The 20313-nt window shown below is 43.3% G+C and overlaps 1 protein-coding gene across 28 annotated transcripts in view; it reads right to left on the bottom strand.

The window, feature by feature from the left end:
- Positions 1-20313, bottom strand: part of SCRIB (scribble planar cell polarity protein) — a 792600-nt gene that overhangs the window by 151312 nt on the left and 620975 nt on the right. For 14 of the 28 annotated variants that reach the window (XM_085604619.1, XM_085604607.1, XM_085604621.1 and 11 more), the window contains 6 exons: positions 18758-19281; positions 16297-16357; positions 14004-14054; positions 11785-11823; positions 7281-7406; positions 2963-3070 (listed from right to left, as the gene is read on the bottom strand). In XM_085604619.1, coding sequence (XP_085460745.1) covers positions 2963-3070; positions 7281-7406; positions 11785-11823; positions 14004-14054; positions 16297-16357; positions 18758-19281 — 909 coding nt within the window. Of the gene's footprint in view, positions 1-2962; positions 3071-7280; positions 7407-11784; positions 11824-14003; positions 14055-16296; positions 16363-18757; positions 19282-20313 lie in introns of all 28 variants that reach the window. The other 14 variants (XM_085604630.1, XM_085604631.1, XM_085604634.1 and 11 more) reach the window with 9 other exon arrangements.

Raw genomic sequence — 20313 nt, 5'->3', positions numbered from 1 at the left:
CCTTTGGAGGGGAGCAAGGGCCAGTCTGGAGCAACCAGACCAGCGGTGTATTTCGTAAAGTTCGTCGCCAAGATGGCTACTAGCCAGCGGGCCAGCAACCGGTTAGGCGCGTCGAGTGGCAAAATGCAGAAGGGCCCCACGCAGATCGTGGAGATGCAGGAGGGCTCACCTTTGGTGCAGATGCTGCTCGAGGGTTGGGCTTCTCAGATCCCAAAGCACAACTTGGAGGGAGCCTCGGTTGTTGCACTTGTCAGCTTGTCGTGGTCGTTCCAAGATGGCTGGCTCCACGTGTCTCGGTGCCTCCACGGGTCTCCTCTTTTCAGGGACTGTGGATCGGGCGGTGAGAGGTCTGGAGGTCCAGGTCTTGTCAGTCTCTGGGCTCGGGCTCCGGCGGGAGGCGGCGGCAAAGCAGACGTTGATTCGCTGGATGGTGCTTGCGTTAGCAAGGTGGTCACTCCCTGACCACAGGGGAGATTTCCTTCAGTCTTCTGTGCAGCAGAATGTCGAAGTTCCCGTCTTCTTCTTAGTTTCAAGTTGATTCCAGGATGTCTGAAGTCTTAGGACACAGCTCCTACCTTTAAGCGGATTCTAGGGGCCGGACTACCTGCTAGGTCCCTCCCTATGGGTGGGACCAGGAAGGGGGGTGGTTACACCCCCAATCCTTTGTCCAGCTCGCCCCAGGCCCGGGACTGGTGTGCCCCAGGACCGGTTTGAACTGGCATATGCACCGAGGCTCCTTGTGAGCCACAGGCATGTCTGGTTTCTTTCAAGCCCTACCTGACCAATACACAAAATCCTGTCTGGGGTGGTGCACGCACCTCCCCTGGCAGGAAACCCTTTGTCCACACCTCCCAAGCTGGAAGGACTCCCAGCAGCAGGAGGGCAGACTTGTGTCTGTGGTGGCAGCATCCATTTTGTGGAGCTGAGGCTATGTCTGATTTTACCCGGGTTTCAGGTACTGTACATGTCGTGTCCCTCTAGAAGGGTGGAATGCTAACCCTGTCGCCAGAATTGGCGAGGGGTTAGTATTCCAATTCGTATGACACCTTACTCGACATGTTTTGATAAAGTCAAACCAAAGATAGCATTTAACCGCGAGGTTCATAATGCACTTAAGAGTATATGGTATGACGATATCTGGAAACAGTAGAAGGAAGTTGTTCCGACCACTGCAGACAGGCTCAGCTCATGCCAGAGCACCATCTCACATGGAACCAAGCACTCTGCCTTCAGGATTGTTAAGGCCTGCCATAGGAGTGACTTATAGGTTACCAGGTGTCCCATTTAAGGTTAGGTATAGGTATACTACACCTAAGTAAGAGGTGGTTACACCAACTTACCCCAGCTGAGTGATCAGCCAGTTGTGTCAAATTGTTAGGCCAAGCCTGGGGTGGCATAATCCATGCTTCAGCCCCTGGCAGGCCTTGGGTACACCAATGCCCTGGGTACCTAGTGTACACTGGTACAGGGGCTGACAGGGTGATCCAACCAATTGGGTATGTACCTAGGGTACATGGAGTCCATTTTAAAGAGAGAACAGCCAGGCTGAGATCCTGAATAGCAGGATCTCAGGCCAACTAAGTCGAAAAACCAGCTAGACACTAGGCAAAAATTTGGGGGTAACCATAGTCAGATATCCACCTTCCTACACATAGGTATTGCATAAATGACCTTGTTGGTTAGTTTATCCCCATGTCATACAGGAAGCTTGTATTTCAAAAATGGTCATCCTTCCTTTGACTCCGCATTGAATCCATGGCGATAATCTTTTACTGACTGGCAAAACGAGGTAATCGTCTTTCACTAAAGCAAATCTGTAATTAATTAAAATTATACAGTTGGTTCTTGTAAACAAGCTACTAATAACCCTACTCAGATTGGCGATCTACTACTGAGCCTTTTCAAATGGCTGGGTGTCTCTGCAGGCTCCATGCCTGTAGAGAGGATATGGAAAATTAGTGAGTAGTGTTATCTGAGCCCTTCAATAACCTAACATAGTTGTGGGTTTTTGAACAATCAGTTTTCAGTAAAACGGGCCTCTTGGTGTTGTGTCCTGTAACTACCATGTGGCAGCGAAATATCCTATGCAAGAAAAGGCATTACTTTTTACAATAGGCGTCACATTTACTGTCACTTCCTTTATGTGGACAAACTCATGCACATATATACACCACATACATTACTACCTTCCATACTGGGACTATACTAATACAGATTTATAAGCCCTGGAGAGCACTTCACGCAAGAAAACCTTTCGGTGGGGAAACTCTCAATATTGAGGATCCCCAGATAAAGTAGTTAGCTGTCTCTCAAGAGGAGATGGTAGACAAAAGTGAAGGAAACGGTCTACACGACACCCTTTGCAATAATATCAACCCTTCTAAAAAGCAACATGCCTCCAAAGACATCCATTCGGTCATGCTCTTTACAAGCTTGCCACAGCACCCAATATTTTATTTCCTCCATTCATTTTAACACGAGCACCCTCTTTACATCAGGCCTCATCCCTTTTTGAGCGCCAGCTGGTTGACATGCACGAGCCTTCTTCATGACTGCATGGAATAAGGCCACCACCTTCTAAAGGAACGGCTAGTGGAGCAGGTAACATTGTAGTTCCAAATAACTTTCAAGAGTTGTTCAGACATTTTTTCTGTCCTAACAACCATCAATCGTTGTGTTTGCAACACTTGTTAAAGTAAACCAAACTTAGAAATGACCAATCCTTAAAATAAACCACTGGTACAAAATGTTTATGCCTTTGGACACATTTGCTGGAGGGATACAGATGGAGAAAGGTGAAGGTAGTAAAAACAGGAACGTGAAATCTTTAAAGAAACACTGAAGGTGTGCAAGTGTGTGGAATAGAAATCTGTGCTGACTTCAAAGGATCGACCACTGCATGACCAGAGACAGTAAGCCTTCATAAACAAAAAGTACGACTTGGGATGAGGAGCAACAGTACCTGCAGCTCCAGCACAGGCTGTGCTACGGGGACAGCAGCAAAGGTCTTATACGCCTGCTTGATATTGGCTGGGAACTCATCGGGAGAAAGAGGGGTGGATGGTCCTGGCTGCAGAGAAAAAAGGAAGGGAAAGCAGGAAAGAAGTGAGGAGGAAAAACACAAGAACAGAAACACAAAGAAAGAGAAAGTTCAGCAAGAGAGAACCAGAAATCGCTTAAGTGCACTAGCAGTATAATACAAGAGGAGCCAAAACAGGATGGACAGAACCGAGCAGTCAGTGTTAACTTCCAAGAGACTAAAAAGTGACATAATATTGGTCTGTGTAGTGTACTGCGGGTCTGCACATGAGTATCTCTATGTAGTATTTATGTTGTGTATTTAGGCCAATAGGTGTGATGATATAGCAGTCATAGCACGTAGATATTGTGACACTTAAGAAGGTGGAAGTTCCTAGAGGAGCAATCAATGGGCGCTATGTTTTAAGAATCCAAGTGCAATGTTAATGTTGATATAACTTTTAAAGCGCACGAATACCCGGAGGTGTCTTGCTGCTGAACCTGACCGCAAGCCCTGTAGAAAAGGAAGGGAAATACATTAATTAAAAAATAACCAGGTTTTCAGGCCTTTTCTAAGAGGCAAGAGAGTTGGCAGCTCTCATTTGCCGGGAGCGTGTTCCATATTTTAGCCGTGCCATGGCCTATGCTTTGACCTCCTCAGCTCGAGGTTCAAATCCTTGGTACCAACATCAACCTGGCATTGGTGGACCTTAGGTGTCTGCCAGGGTGGTACCAGGATAAAAGGCTTTTCAGAGAAACAGGTCCTGTATTATTCAATGCTTTATAGGCTAGACAAAGTGCCTTGAACTTAATGCGTTGTGCCACAGGCAGCCAATGAAGTTTCGGGATGTCTTTCGCAACTGATTGATACTTTGGTATGTTCAATAAAAGCCTGGCGGCTGCATTTTGCAGCACGTGAAGTTTGTTTGGATGTTGTTTCTGTAACTCTAGGTAGAGGCCGTAATAATAGTCTAGTTTTGATAGTACTAATGTGGTTACAACCGTCCTCCTGGAATCTTGGGGGATGTACGGCAGTATCTTCTTCAGTTTCCTTATCAAGTAAAACATGCCAAAACTGTGGCATTGGTTTGTTGGGAGAAGGTGAGTTTACTGTCGATCAGAACCCCGAGGTTCTTAGCCTTTTCTACCGGCTTCGGAAGCTCTCCGATTTCAGCTGGCCACCATAGTCTATCCCATCTTGGTTGAAGGTTACCAAAGATCACCACTTCGGTTTTGTCCGAATTCAACTTAAGGCAATGCCTTCCCATCCAGCTTCTGATTTCCCTCATGCAGTTTTGAAACTGCATTGCAGGGGATACTTGATTTTTATGAGCCACGATCACAATCGGAGTGTCGTCGGCGTATAATGTTAAGTTGAAACCGAAGTATTGGATTAGGGGAGCCATTTCTGACACAAATGTTTAACAAGGATGGGCTCAGCGATGAACCCTGAGGGACCCCACACAGGAGCACATAAGGAGTTGCTTTGACCTGAAGAGCTAGTGTGCCAGGCTGCGCATCCTTTCAACATTTCTGGTTGCCACAGTATGTTTTCTGGCACAGGTGTCTCATGAACCAATGCATCTGGCAGGCGGTTTACACGTTGTGGAATACAAAGCTCCACCGTTAAGTTCTCAACTTGGCATGAGATGGGGTTCATCCTTTAAGTGGACCATCTTTTAACTTGGGCAACTACCATTCCCATGTCCTTGCTTTGATATGGCAAATTGTTGGTTGCATTTGACTGATAGTTGTAGGGTAAACACATTGCATCCCCAGTTGTGGCCATCAACTGCTGATCTTCCCTGGAAAACGCATTCAGACTCATTATTGCAACTCCTTACCTTCCTTTCAATTTGATGTAGGCGTGTGCAGCAAAGAAAGATGTGACTGGAGTACATGAGAGGTTGGGTACTCCACAGTGGGTTTCCACAAATCTATGTATAGCCCCATGAGGGTTGGTTTTCCATGCTAGACAGCAGGGGTTCTTTGGCATTTGTCTACCCCTGCGTATTCCAGGGCTATTCTTAGGACAAAAGACAGCTACACACTGCACCCACCATCGTATTCAGGTTGTGGTCACCTTGCTGCTAATACCACCTCTGAGCACAGGTCATTCTTCAGCCTGAAAGAAGCATCAACTTCACAAAGATTAAGACCAAGGTTATGGCCAAGATGTGAACAAATGTGGTGGCACGCCTTCCCACCCCCACTCTTGGTGGTAAGCTCTGGTAGAAGAGAGTTTAACTACACCAGCAGTGAATGACTGGCTGGAGGACAATCTGGGACAAATACACATTCTCTGCTGGTATTAAGTGAGGCCTACCATCACCAAGGAATCAGAAACACAGAGAACTTTATAGTAGGCCTGTTACCTAGAGGCTGAGATAAATGTATTTAATTAGAGAATACATATTTCACTGCCCATCACCTCATGAACACTCCAATGTGCATTATATTCATTATTGTCTAGATCTCATCAATATCAGATATGTGGAGATATCACCCCCCTCCACAAAAAAACACGGGCTGAACTGTTTCCCTTGACCACAAAGATCAGACTCTTATCTCATAAAGGTCTGTAGAATGGGGATATAAGAAAGTAGGAGCTTTCTACACTGAGGAGAAATTCTAGATAGAAGCCAATGTCACGAACGGTGATAGGAAGGTTTGGCAAGAGAAGGGTTTTTACTTTAAGTGCTGCCTAATAGGGTGGAACTACACCAAATAAGCATACAGTAGAGGCACACATTACTGATCATTTATACAACAGCATGATTTCTGGCTTAGGTTAGGGTTACAGGGTTTAACTAAAATAGATTTTAGAGGAAGCAACTGGGGATGGCTAGAAGGGTATTAACTGGGAAGACGATTAGGTATAGCTGCAAATATAATAAAAAGAACACCCAACTTACAGTAACATGTCAGCAAGGATGTGCGGGGTGTAATTTAAACTTGTTTTAAAGGGCGCAGATTCAGACTCAGCTGAACCTTTGAATGCAGTGCACATGCAATGGGGACAATCAAATGGGTCAGAAGATATGGGGGGGGGTGGAGACAGCTGACTGATACTGGTGATATTCTAGGAGGTGGTTACCTATTTCAGTTTCTACTGATAGTTTAAAACTATGTCCAGTCAATCAATGAACATGGAGAATACAGGTGCTGCATTAGGGACTAGGTGACTCTTGGAGCACGCACACTTGTCACCTGTGCTCAGGTGGCCGGACAGGTCCAGCGAAAATGGATTGTCTTTACCTGATTCCCATTTAGGTTTGTAGTGAGGCAGCTAAACATTTATCAAATGAGTACAACGCAGAACTTGACCTGAGGGAATACCTATTGCAGCTCAAAAGTTAAACTGAGGCACACAAACCAAATCAAGGCTAACTCAAAGGTTATTAAAACACATGTTCACCTAAATTTGCAGCATTACAGACTATGGCCCCACTGGTTACTAATACAAGCTATAGAACTCACTAAAGCCAATGTTAAATCGTAATGCAGGAATCGCCACATGGCAAAAACTACTTAGCATGCCAAACTCCAAGCAAAAGAATAAACTCAGAATTATGTTTACTGATTTTACAGCACATAGCACAGGCTGTGAATAAATTATGTCCACATCTGTGCATACTGAAGTAGATATCTAGTTTCCACTGGAAGGATCTGGCGACTCTAGGAGGAGAGGATTTCTAGGAGCAGCAGATTATCAACTACAGAGTTAAGACATGCTACAGTGCCGAAGAATACGAGCAGTTCTTTCAGTTCAGATTACAAGAACCACAAAGAGGATGAGGTTCTTTCAAACAAAGACACTGGAAAAATCAATGTGGACTGGTACAATTAGCTAGTGGCAGGAGAAACAGATGGAACACGGCTGTGATGTGTCATGCAGCTAACACTTCCCAATAAACCCAGACAAGATTAAAATTTGCAAGATGACGGACATTATAGTGGGAAGATTTTGATGACCTCTAACAATGCACACTAAAAAATGATGAGATACGAATGTGAAAATGAAGGTAGAAATTGAGGTTCATGATGGTGTCTGGGGAACCAGCCATAGACCATATGATTCCTACCTATATGCTACGACAACCCAAAATGAATCTAGAGTAATATTGTTAGTTTCCTGTAGACCCAAATGAGTAGAAAAAACAGATTGGCACGATTTCAGGCTTCCAGCAAAACTTTGCTACAGAAGCTGATTTTCAAATCTAGCTAAACTCTTACCACAAGGAGGGATACGGGGCACTTACAGAGTTGTGTACGCTGGAGGAAACCTCTGGCTGTTGGAATGGGTTCGGGCTGTTTCTGCCTTCTGTGTTGGGTGGAGTTATGGTCTGCCGCACCCAGGAATGAGGCTGAATGGCACCAGGTTTTGTCTGTTTATCCAGCCACACCATCAAGAGGAGGTTAAGGATAGGAGAGTGAAATAAAGAACACAGACACAGGAGCCAGTGTAAAAAAAAAAAAAAACATAGAAAGGAAATAGAAATATTTAGGAAAAGGTAATTAAATAAAGAAAAGGGCAATAATGTTAAAGAAATTAAATGATTCAGCAGTGAAAAAGCAAAAAAAAGAATCAAGATATAAAGAGCAAATGAGCACAAAAAGGAATCAATTACAATAAAATAAACAAAGGAAAACAATGATAGAAAAGGTGAGAAAAACAGTAGTTGGGACAGAGAAAGTTTTGCAAAATAGATCACTGCAAACCTCTCAAAGCTTGCCTAAGCATCAAACACACAAAGGTTGTACAAAACATAATGAGATGTAAAGGTTCGGTGTATCACTGGAAAGTGTGTCCATCTATCTATACCATACTGTGATGTCAAAAGAAAATAGTGGTTGGGAGATCTCGTTTCATGGCAGATTACGGCAGCTCCACCGCAAGGTTGATCTGCGATTCCGTGAAGATTTATTTGAATGACTCTATAGTAACTTCATAACAAACTGCAGCTATGCAATCATTTTTATTTTAAATACCATATTTATTTATTTATCTCACTCTTTTGCCCTTCTACACTGACTCTGTTACTACCACTAAGAGGTAAACACAGTATATGACAGCTCCATTATAGATGCATGCCGGGATGAATTTACTAGCCCTATTACACTCTGCATCCACTTCTGAACTGAAATCTAAAGAGCAATGCTTACAAAGCAGCATACGGGAGTCCCACAAAGCTCCACCTGCAACTAAAAAGCAAAAAAAGGCCAGAAGATTATGGACTCACCGGACTGAAGTGATAGCCACTACAAATATTTCTTCACATCATAAAAACAATCTCTTAAATAGTAACGGGCTCAAATCTCACTGCCAACATGACCACAAAAAAGTATAAATATTAGATTTCCAAAAAGGATGAGGATTATTCCAAAAAGGATGCAACTTCCTTATTCAAGGAAACAACTTACGTAGACCATCCAAACAAACTCATACCAAGATCTCAAATTAAATTAACTCAACTAAAGTATTTTAAAGGCCACATTTGAATCATACTTGGGTGCTTCATAAGCTGTCTCAAGCATGGCATTACAACTACAAAAAGCTCTTCAAGGGTGAGAACTGAGTTGGAACCAACACAAAGTCCTCAAAGCGGAGATGACAGATCTTAAAGTAATAAGGACATGTCTGCAGTGCCTTCTTAAGGAGACAAAGAGGGCATATCGTAATGGTAGCAATGTCCATCTTCTCCTTTGCCAATGGAAGCTGCTTGAGAAAAATCTTTGCACTCTCCAAGACCAAGCTGAATATCATTTGATAAGGTAAGTGATGAGCAATGAGCACTAATTGGCCACAGGTTTCCCCCCTAAGCATGAAAGGAAGGCATTTTAGGAAATGTGACTGAGGGACACTGAGCACTAAATAATGGGCCAGTGACACTGGCAGCATTTCAGTTTCCCATGGTATGCTTCTACCGCAATGCCCACCAAACATTCCACATCAGCTGATGTCTGATAAGCTGGTCCCAGCTAAGTCCACACCCCATTTGAAGGGAACTGCAATTGGTCTACAAATAAGGAAGAAAGGGAATCAAAGAAGATTTATGACTTTGGTGGGAGCTGACCTAAACACTTGTAACTTCAAGTACATCTACTACAGGGTAAGTACCAGGACTGCGAATAAAGGATTTCCACAGACCTCACATGCAATTGTATACACAACACCTTTCCACAATCACCTCCAGAACTGCATGCACTAGAAGAGTAGTTGAACCTTCATCTCCTCCAGGAAGCATATTACCCTCTTGTACTCTATTATGCACGCTAGGGCACCTGTGCTCAACCCTAGGGCTCGAATCAACTGGCAGGCCGACATCGATGTTGAGCTCACAGATAACCAATTGGGATGATGTTGTGCCCAAACAGGTCCACTATTGTACAATTATAGGTACAATTGATACATGCTAAAAACCTTAGCAGGATGTTTCACACCCATGCATTTCTCAATAACATGGGCTTGCTCAATACCTCGGTTGTATGCCCTGCAAAGCCATGGGAACAGACGTTCAGCGCCTGGACTGGCTCTGCTCTGAGGTGGCCAGGTCTTGGTCACTGGTACTTGATAAAATAGACGAGGTGACTGAGGCTACAGTTCAATGTACCCCAGTCACGGCCCATTTGGGCTATGTCAAAGATGTTCACCTGGGGATGTGTAAACGGAATGTTTTAATGCTGCTACTGGCTAAGTGTAGATTGGCGATACATTGAGGATGTAGCATTTTTCACCAGCATTAAAACATGGTGGGAGGATGTAATATAGCCAGGAGCAATTAGAGGAATACTGGAAGCTGATGAACTTTGATCATCTCAACCAAGAGACATCTGGAGCCCACTTGTCAACTTTGTGCATGGGAAGCAAGTGAGATCTGGACTACAGGACACATACTTAGAAACTGTATTTGGGCTACTAATGTTGCGATTCTTATAAGGCAACCGTAGCCGGCTCACTCATGTTCATTACAAAGTGAGAATGTGCAACCTCTGAGGTCTTCAGAGCTATGTGGGAGCCTTGGGATGATGTGTGACATGAAGGTAGCGAATTTTGTTAATATGCAGAAGGAAGAGGGGAAGAGAGAAGTGAGGGAATATAGTACATTGCATCCGCTTTGTAACCGTGAGATGAAAAGTTATAAACACTTCTGGGGTCTGGGATTGTGGCAACTTTCGCCATGTTCTAATATTGCTTCCTGTTACTTTTTTGGGGGAAAATCCTAATAAATAAAACATTTTAAAAGAAGGATTTCTGCAGACCTGATAAACCACAGAGCACTCAGGGAATTTTGCTACATTGAAGGTATTTGCACTCAGCCAAGCACCGGTTACCATGGAATAGGGTATGATGCAAAAAAGTGTTTCTATACTTAGAGACTACACTTGGAAAGCTTTGGTCTGGAACACTTCCCTCAATGCCAGGAAGTAGGGCTGAACCTTTTACTTTGGCAGCTGGAAGACTGAGGTGATGATGCCTTGAAGTGGTCTTCCAGATACCTCATCTAAAAGCAATTATCACAAAGAGCTGGTAGATCAGAAACCAGTTTCCTGGTTAGAGAATACAAGCTGTAGGGGTCCCATATAGGCAACAGTCTATAGCCCATCCAACATCATACAAAGCAAGGCCAAAGTGGAATGATGTGAACAAAACCAGTATTCAAAAAAGAAGCAAGAGCAGTAAGCTTCCTTTTAAAAATACTTTGAAAAGCTGGTGCAAGTAAAAACACACTTAACAGAAAAAGTAAGGAATTTAATGAACCTAGCAGTAGCCAAAAGTTTCTGATATGCTAATCTGAAACATCCAGAGTGAGCAGAGGAAAAGACGCTGCATCTGGCAGGAGCGATGAGGAGGGCAATGTGTAATCAACAGCAAAACCATGTACAGCCTCCAGAGTTTGCGGCGCGTTTTCACATGTTACTGAAATATCGGTTTTCTACCACATTCACAAATGCAAATAATCCTTTCCATATGACTGCAGGCAATGTAGCCATCAATAGGACTTGTGCAGGGATAACTGCTGTCGATCCGAAGTGTACAACCTGCTCAGCACGGAGGCCTATCTTCACAGAGGCTTAATGATTCACTGCTCCAAACAGCAAACTCATGGCCTCACCACCACACTGGCAGTGGAGTTAACATTTTAAAAGTTGTAGTATCCGAGATATACAAATCTGCAAGTCTGATAACTGAGCTTTTGCATGCATGTCAGAGTCCTTTTGAGCTCTAGTCCTTTGTCCTCACTGTTAATAGGAAAGGTGCCCATCCAGAACCACTTTGATTGGAACAGCGGTGCCTTTTTGTCACCTCCTCTCTCGCTTTAATACTGTGATCTTGAAATGTGGATCCTTCTTTTGTTTCTACATTACTCATGTCCGCTGTTGGACTTAAATCTTAAGTGCCTGCTATTCCCTTCCACTGCTACGTCTACTTTGTTGTCCACCATCAACCCAATCACAAGGACTCCCTCCCAGTATCCAAAATTAAATGAGCCCTAGCCTGAAGCTTACCTAGGCCACAATGGAGTAGTAGTGCTGCCTCACCCTGTTCCTTGTACAGCTTTTACAATCATGCATATTTCTATTGCTATTAGTTCCAACAGCAGACCTTGCTGTGGGCACACCATAGGTGTACCATCTGGACAAGTCCGGAGATGGAGGATAAATTTGGGGTTGTTATGCGAGGCTAGAAAACACAGATTACATTTAATAAAAAAAAAAGGTACATTAGGAGATGTAGACCAGATCAAAGGACGTGCCACTTACCGATCTGCTGTCACTCTGGGAGAGGAAGCTTATGGAAGCCTAGGAAGAGAGAGAGTGTGAGATTCTTCAGAGTGCGCTAGCAAACAACATGCCACAAGGATCTGGTGCATTTCCAATCTACACAACATCAACACATGCAGGGCCCACTCTAGCAGAGTGAGCCTTCGTACTTCAAATGCACAGAAAGGCAGGACGTTACAAACCTAGAAGGGCTGTCGCAGATTTGGAACGCCCTCAAAAGGTGCGAATAAAACATGACAACTTTCAAAGAAACACTTTACGGCCATTTTGGAAAGCAAAAATGCGGCTCCAAAACAGCAACACATGCAAGGAAAGTGTTCTATCATACACATGTTTCCAAGCTGCTTAACATAATGCATTTCAGTAGCAATACAGGAAATATATGTCATTTCCAGGCATTTTGTTCAGATGGAGGACAGATGATGCACACTAGCCAATTCCCATCTGTGGGATTACACCTCCACAGATCGCACCTTCTCAAAGCATTAGGGCAACAGCAGCATCTGAAACATTTCTGTGTTGAAGAGGAGTGGAAAGCTAGTTATCAAACTACCAGAATAAAAGGCAAGACAAAACAAAACAATGTACAAGTCTGATGAACATGACTTGTGCAGATACTGAGCAGCCATTTCCACTGAAGAGGAGCCTAGGCTGGGCATGAAGCCGGTTAGGAGGGAGGTGCTAGCTGCTAGCTGAATGCTGTGCAAAAATTATCAGTACCTTAATATCATCCACAGGACTACCTGCAATGCATTTTATTATTCAACAAAGTTTCATCATAGTGAAGACCACTGAAGTCCTGTCCATTGCTCTCCTCAGTCGAATTAGTATCAAATAATGATGTATTCCCTATCAGGACATTAAATGCTAAATCGATTATCTCGATGAATAATTCTTAGATAAGAGCTTTGTTTTAAACGTGAACTTCACCACTGATAGAGAAGCCTGATTTCAGCACCAAGAAGAAGAAACAATGTTAAACTGCCAAACAGATCTCAAGTTGTCTTGTGGATGCAGTACACGAGTTGGAACAAAACAACTGCAATTTAACACAATTTAATGGAACGATCACACTGCTCTCTTCGTTTGCCCTGGGGATGCTCCTTGGGCATGGGTGCTTGCAAACAATCCAAGGGCCATATCCTCGTGGGCATTCCAATTCAACCACAGATACCTAGGGTCTGAAATAGAGCCATTACCATGGGCCGTCGGAAAGCTGAAAACCTGAGCGCTGGCCAATCAAGTGGCCAAACAGTCAAAGTTATTCAAAGAGAAAACAGAGCATGGAGGAAAGGTAAAGGTGTTTGGCTGGTAGGCAATGGGCAGAACAGGCGAGCAATGGTTTACACTGGACTGTCATAACTGGTGAAACCGAAAATGCAAAGCATAGCTGCAGTTTGACCAATGAAAGCAAGAGCATGGCGTAATCCCCTTCATGAGCAATGGTGATACATGCACAAGGGTTGTTCATGCATGCAGCACGGTCACATCAATTCCGAGCCAAACTATAAACCATGACATCTATACTGCCCTGAAAATGGGACAGTATGGATAATCATCTGAGGATTGTTTAAAAAACAAAACACATTACTGAAAGGTATTGAGTGCCTATATCTCCAGATCCCCACTGCATCTAATGGAAGGCCTATGCTGGTGCACGGAGGATCACATCATGAGACTTGGTCTATGCATAGGTACAACCCATGAGGGATGAGAATGGAGGAATAACAGACAGTGATGTGATGGATGCAGGTGAAGCAAAAAGCCTACAAAGGGCACTTCAGATAAAGTGGCAACCGCCCAGGGGTAGGACCTTTGGAGGAGAAAGGAGAGTATAACTGGGGATCTCCAATGCAAAAGGACTTCGGGTGGAGGCAGGCTGAATGAATAACTTATAAGTGACGTGGGGGTAAGGTCACAAGGAAGCATTTATAAAGAGGGATGTCACAGAAATCAGTGCACCTAAGGTGATAGTAAGATGTTATGAGCAAGAAAGCCTGCAGGGGAGAGGTGCATATAAAGGCAGATGTCTGCTGATGACACCTCTCTGAGCAACAAGAGTAGGAAACAGTGACATGGGACACTGAAGCTGACTGCAGGAGGTAAGGCACACTATGATCGGAGACTTGTGCGGAGCATGTTTCAGGTAAGCAGAAGCCAGCGAAGCCCTTGCACACAGCAAGCAGAACTCCACTTACAAACCGCGTCTCCCTGCCTGACATGTGAACGGACCGAGAGGCAGCAGGCTGCTGGAGACAGACACAGAGGACAAACACAACAAAGAATATGAATGTTAAGTGAACCTTCAGCAGTACACGCCTGGATGTATTTACAAGAGACATCTACCTGGCTGAACACAAACTCTGGTTCAACAAAGGTATTGTAACTGCAAGATTGCCAATTTTTCTTAATTAAACAAAATGTGTTAATCTTGCTACCACAGCATGTTCCCTGCTCTAACGACCACCTGTAAAGTCTATATGGTTTCTCGTCGGAAATGCTACAGGAGTCCTTAAAGGATTGGACTAGCACTGAGGACCACGGCTGAAAAATAACCAAGGCTTCGATAAAGGCTGCAGTAATTTCCTTTGGGAACATCATCATACTCTTTCCACCAAAAGGAAAGACTGGGAGGTTTATTAATGCTTGCAAAATCTTACTGTGGCTTTATCTTATTATTTTTAAATAAAACCACACTCTGCCTCTCTTTTACGATAAGCACCACACCACCTAGGACCAACCAGACTTCATCAATGCAAGTAGTCAATGAACTCTATAACTCTTTAGATGTAATTAAATTCGTTAAGACAAACTTGCAACCAATATTGTTGATCCCTGCTCTAAAGGAGGTCAGGCTCTGCAGAAAGCACTCTTCTACCTGTATTTGAATGCCTACATTTTTTGTTGAGCTTTGCTGGAAGGCGATTTGATGGACAGTGATCTAGATGTCAATATCTTCTCCCATCTCATTCAAATGCAATCTACTATTCAAGTGTGTGAAGGGGAAATCTATCAAAGACTTTTTTTTCTTTTTTTACACAAGCTGTAACTATTTGACATATATCTAAGTTAAGTCTGTTTTTTGGGTTTATTCCTGCGTTTGAAATTAGGGTCTCTGTAGAAAGAAATGGAAAGCACTTCTATTTTCACTGGAAGTTTAAAGGAATGAGAAAGGAAGCTTGGAGAAAGGGTGTGAGGATTTGGAGAAGGGACATGGCGAAATGAGGAAAAACAGACTACGTTTTCCTAAAGCCTGCAGCTCCATGCATCCACTCCGATTATTTACTTTGCAGCAGACATATAGTGCTCAGATATAGCTTTCAAAATATCTGGTCTCATAAGTAAGTGGCTCCAGATTAAAACAATGTATTCTCCAGGGAAGTCATGTTGTATTGTATAAACACAGTCTAATATGACTTCTACCTGGGAGCACTCTACTGTTCTTTCTTCCTTGACTGTTAGTAGTTTATGATCAGAAGATATCCAAGGGATGCTTGGACTTGCTGTGTGCTTTGTCTCACACTAATGGTGCACTGTACATAGATGGCTTCACACAATGCCACTAGTAGAGAAATGTCACTCAGTACATCTATATTTTCATAAGTCTATTTAAAAAATAATTCAATCACAAAATATAATCATCTTATTGGTCAATGTATTGAATCCTGAAATCTGTGTAACCGCATAAAGTGCACTGCCGTGCTTAAGTTCTTTTAGCATCCAACTCTGTCAGTACTCACATGTCGAAACTGGCCTAGGCTGTGCTCAGAACATAATAAAGCAGCCAGCGGTACATATTTTATTAGATGACTAATATGGTACACAATGTGGTTCAAAGCTCTGACAAGAGAGAGCCAATGTGAAACAAAGAAAATCAAGGTTGCAAAACGCAGTTATTTTTAGGGTACCCAAGTAAACAAGGCTTTGGTGACCTTTCATAGCACAAACAACTACTTTTCTCACCAATGCCCAAAAGACATTAACTACGACAAAGTCTGAAATAGCTACACCAAAGTGTAAAATGCTCTACACATGAAATTTTAAACTATCAAGAGATGAACTTCTGGCATTGTATCAGCAACTATTTGAAGTCTACATCAAGGCGGAATCCATTTTTAGTTTACTCTCAGCACCTGGGAAGCAAATTTGGTATCAATGTGCCAGAGCATGTTATTTTCACCTTTTCCTTAGCATGCCAATGACTGAATGAAGAAAACTCTTAAGCACATATTAGAGTGATCACAATATTGAACCGATGGACAGCAAAGAGATAGGCTAACCAATTTAGGACTGGCGGATAGTTTAAATATACTGTAAAAAATATATTTTGTCTGCATAGGGACATTTTAGGTAAGCATGTTAAACATGGCCGGAAGCCAAAACGGAAGAGCATTATCTTTAAGAAAAGCAATGGGAATGATGGAACATGCTATGCCTGCTCATGGGTACTTTGATCATCTTGTAGATATGAGTACTGGGGGAGGAGTTTACCTGCTGAGAGGATGGAGAGTAGGGGGCATCTCGTTTCACGCTGCTCCCGGAGAATCCATCAGTTGTCTAGGTAAAAAAAACATATCAAACTTGTGAACATACTGGACCTTAGAAGCAGATCCAAGCTTTTAATGCAGAACACAATACAAGAAACAACTGAACGAGTAAAATTAAGAGTAGCAGCACATCAAAAGGCAGCCGTGTCCAGCAGTGGGCAACCATGAAGGACAATGAAAAAACTGTCCTTTGAAAATCAAAAGATGACGAACGTGGACATTACGAAGATAGATATTACTCAGCTACATTCATCGATGACTAAGCAATGGAAGGACCATCCGAATTATGTGAACCCTGGTATGGGACCTTGGCATAAAATCATAACGACCTGACCTACCATACCTAAGCCAAGCCCTTACTGTGTGTTGTTATCTAAGAGTAGCAAGCTAATTGGACAAAATTGTGGATATTCCCTGGGTTCTAATACTTGGGTTGGCTTCAGGTGCCCAGGTCATATGATTAGCTTTAGAGTTCCAAGAATGGATCAGCAAATTATTTAAAATTTGAGAGATCCAGGACAGATTTTAGGCCACTTGCCAGCTCGTGGTTGCACAGATCACATCAGATATGGCATATGAGCCCAATGGTTTCTTGGGTACCCTGAAGACAAAATTTCACACCAGAAAGTGGTCTGTACCCACCAGGAAAAGAATGATAATACCGGCCCAGTGATTATATAAGGTGCACCAAACCACTAAATCCCTTCAAAGTATTAACTATTCCCCTCCCAAACTATGGTAATTTCAATACAATTGCAGTACCTGACCTAGTTTTTAAAGATTGATGGAGTTTCCTTATTGAGATCGCACCACATTGTTCAGCAGCAAACAGGACCAAAACAAAGTGCACACATATTGAACACCAGGTGCACTTCAACTGGTTACTATGAGCTGCAGCAATAAAATAAATGTATAACGTATCAGAACCTTTCCAAGAACAAGTCAGTACAAATTAAATGCAACTCAAACGTACCCTACAACAGTGATGTTTTTTAACGCAAGGTTTGGTCCAGTGCCTGTATCTAGGAGGACAGGGATCGCGAAGCTCAGGCTTCTAATTTGGATGGGACTGAGGAATGATTCATCTTAACTAGAACTAGTTGGAAGATCACAAAACCAACAATCTGGCCCAGGGTGAATACTCCCAAAAAGTTACGTGCAGAAATATGAACTGAACTGGATGTGTCATAAAAATAGCCAGCGGTCTATTAGTGGAAATAAAGTGTCTTCCAAAAGAGACTTCTTGTATCTTGATAATTAAAATATTTATAATCAAAGTCAGTTAGCTGAACACAATGTGATATGGGGCCGAAAAAGGTTAAACTATAATTATTTGAATGGCTGAAACCATGTATATGCATCAAAATAGTACATCTAGTGCCCTCCTAAGGCACAAGGTGCAACAGCGTCATGAAGCATTACTGCATAAATCGATGGACTTTGAATCCAGCGCCCAGTAGGCAAATGTTTTGATAAAAGATATTGAGAACTCAAGCTAGAAAGAACCCAACCACGCTCTATTGCCAACTGATGCCACTGCTGCTACGATTCTCTTTGGTTCATTGACCAAGTAGGAGCTTTACATTAAACTACTAACTAGATTCTAGTCTACGTTAGTTAAGGGTTAATGGGCACAGGACAGATGGATTGAAATATGAGGTTAAATAAAAAGGTGAATCTAAGTGGAACCGTGAATGTTACTGCTTGCCGAAAGCTCACTTGAACTGTGAGTCAATAAGACTAGGTCCCAACAAGCCAAATTGGCCAATATTGCTCCTGCTTTAGTGGTGTGTGCAGTGGAAAAGGGTAGCTATCATAGCTTGCAATATTTCAATGTCTCCATGAGATGCATGTGAAAAGAGAATATATTCAGAGGCCCAACCTTTAGCCTAGGGTTTGCCCAACAGTGACAAATTGACACCTGACAAACAAATACAACCACTTTAGTTACGATACTGAGAAGTCACAGAAAGCAACCCAAGCACGATTCAAAGGTCACAACCTATCTGCCAGCCACAGAGCACACACAATGGCAAAATAAAAGGTAGTGAATCCACTGAACGGTGCCACCATGAAACATTTGGTGACTAGGTCCACAGTTTAGATCAACTTACCAGATAGGACCGCATAACTAATGGAAACAATACCACTAAAGCATACCTTCTTGTCCCATCCTTGGACAGGAGGGGCTCTGGGCCCAGCTCAGTACATACAATGTGGTTTTGTGCTCAACAAAAAGCGTAGCTACTGTGAGAGATAGAAGCAGGGCAGCCGTGCAGCGCAGTTTAAACCATGCACACTAATATTAATGCCACAAACACACAAAACGCTCGGCTTGTTTAGTCAGGGGGTGATGTGATGAGCATGCTCCATACATGGGCCCACGAAAGACAACACACAGGCAGCTTGCCTTCTTGGCGAACATGTTGGTCTTCAGTACGCCACTCTTGCCGTAGCCAAGCGGAGGGCCTCCTAGGCAGGCCCCTCCTCCAGATTTCCCCTTGCGATTGGCTACCACGAACGGGTTCTCACTGAACAGGATGGGCTGAGAGTCAACCAAGGTCTCCTCGCCCTCCTGAGGAGGGGCTTCAGATCTGGGGGGAGATGGTTCTGATGTCTTTGGCTTCAAATCCTGTTGTGGGAGATGGTCAGCGGCCACCATGCACTGGTCACTTGTGGCAATTACATTATTTGTTGTCCTCTCCTGAGCAGAGGCCATATTTTCTTCAGCTTGGATGGCGAGATACTGGGGGGCCCCATTTGGGTCACCTGCTGGACAAGCCCTTACACAATTTTCTAATTTCTGAGTGGCTGCATGTCCTGTCAAGTCCTGGCATGGAGGACCCTCAGTGTCTGTGCAGCGAGGGAGCTCCTGAAGCACAGGGCAGTCTCTATCCATTGCCAAAGTGCACGTATCAGTGTCAACCAGCTGACAACCACCATTGAGAGTCAGACAGATAAAAGGAAACAGGAGAAATAGAAACAGGAAAAAGTGAAGAAAACAAGGGAAAAAAATAAAAGCGATGAGAACAAAAAAAAATCTGATGCAATGGTCAGTTTTCTAACTGAAGCATGTTACAGATAAATAACAATGACCCCTCACAAGCAGAGAAGTGGCTTCAAAAGAACACTGAAAAGTCAGTCTTAAGTCATCGCACGGACTACAGATGGGAACGATGAATTTTAAGCCCCTACCCACATTACTCGAGTCTCACTTCTCTATTTTCTTACAGTAGGCTTCCAGCCGCATAGCTGCAACTTCTCATGAGAAGACAGAACATTCCATTGTCTTATCACCCTTCTCTTACTGAAGGACAGAGGGGCCGACTTATCGCTGCCTCCTCTTACTATAAAGCAGAATTTTCCAGTCCCCTTTCCCAGACTCTAGGAGTATTTGATGGAGTTTACATCCAGCGCCTCCTACCTTCTTTTTGATGAGCTCGGGGCAGCAGGGTTGAATGATCACATCTCTCCAGTACAACAGAATATGAAGTCCTCATCTCAATACACAATAATCTTACTAAGGGACAAAACAACAGAGACAGGTTTCCGTCCTGAGAGTCCACAATTGACGTTGAGTCTCCTAACTAGTGCGAGGTGGCAGGATTGCACAAGAGCACACCTACTCCAAAATATGGCAGGCCCAGGGCTCAATCCTCCAATAAGGCAATGTTCCATAGTCTTACTACGGACAACACTCCAGTCTTAATCCTCCCTATGTTTCTTGCTCCAGAAGCACAGTAGTCTACTCTTAATGCATCTTCCATCTTCAAGCCCTTTGTCTTTGGTTTTCTCACTGCACAATCAAGTAAAATAGCCCCCCTTCAATCGCTTAATGACAAAGGATTTTAACAACTCAACTCTCTTCCTACATAAATGGATGTGCTATTAACTTGTGCGTGCCTCCTTCTTTCTCTAAGGAATAGTACTTTAGTGCAGGGGCTCCAAACTCTCAACTTAT

The sequence above is a fragment of the Triturus cristatus genome, chromosome 5_1 (genome assembly GCF_964204655.1).
Source record: "Triturus cristatus chromosome 5_1, aTriCri1.1, whole genome shotgun sequence".
NCBI lineage: Eukaryota > Metazoa > Chordata > Amphibia > Caudata > Salamandridae > Triturus > Triturus cristatus.
The sequence above is the reverse complement of the archived record's forward strand: the minus strand, read 5'-3'. Positions and strand labels throughout refer to the sequence as shown.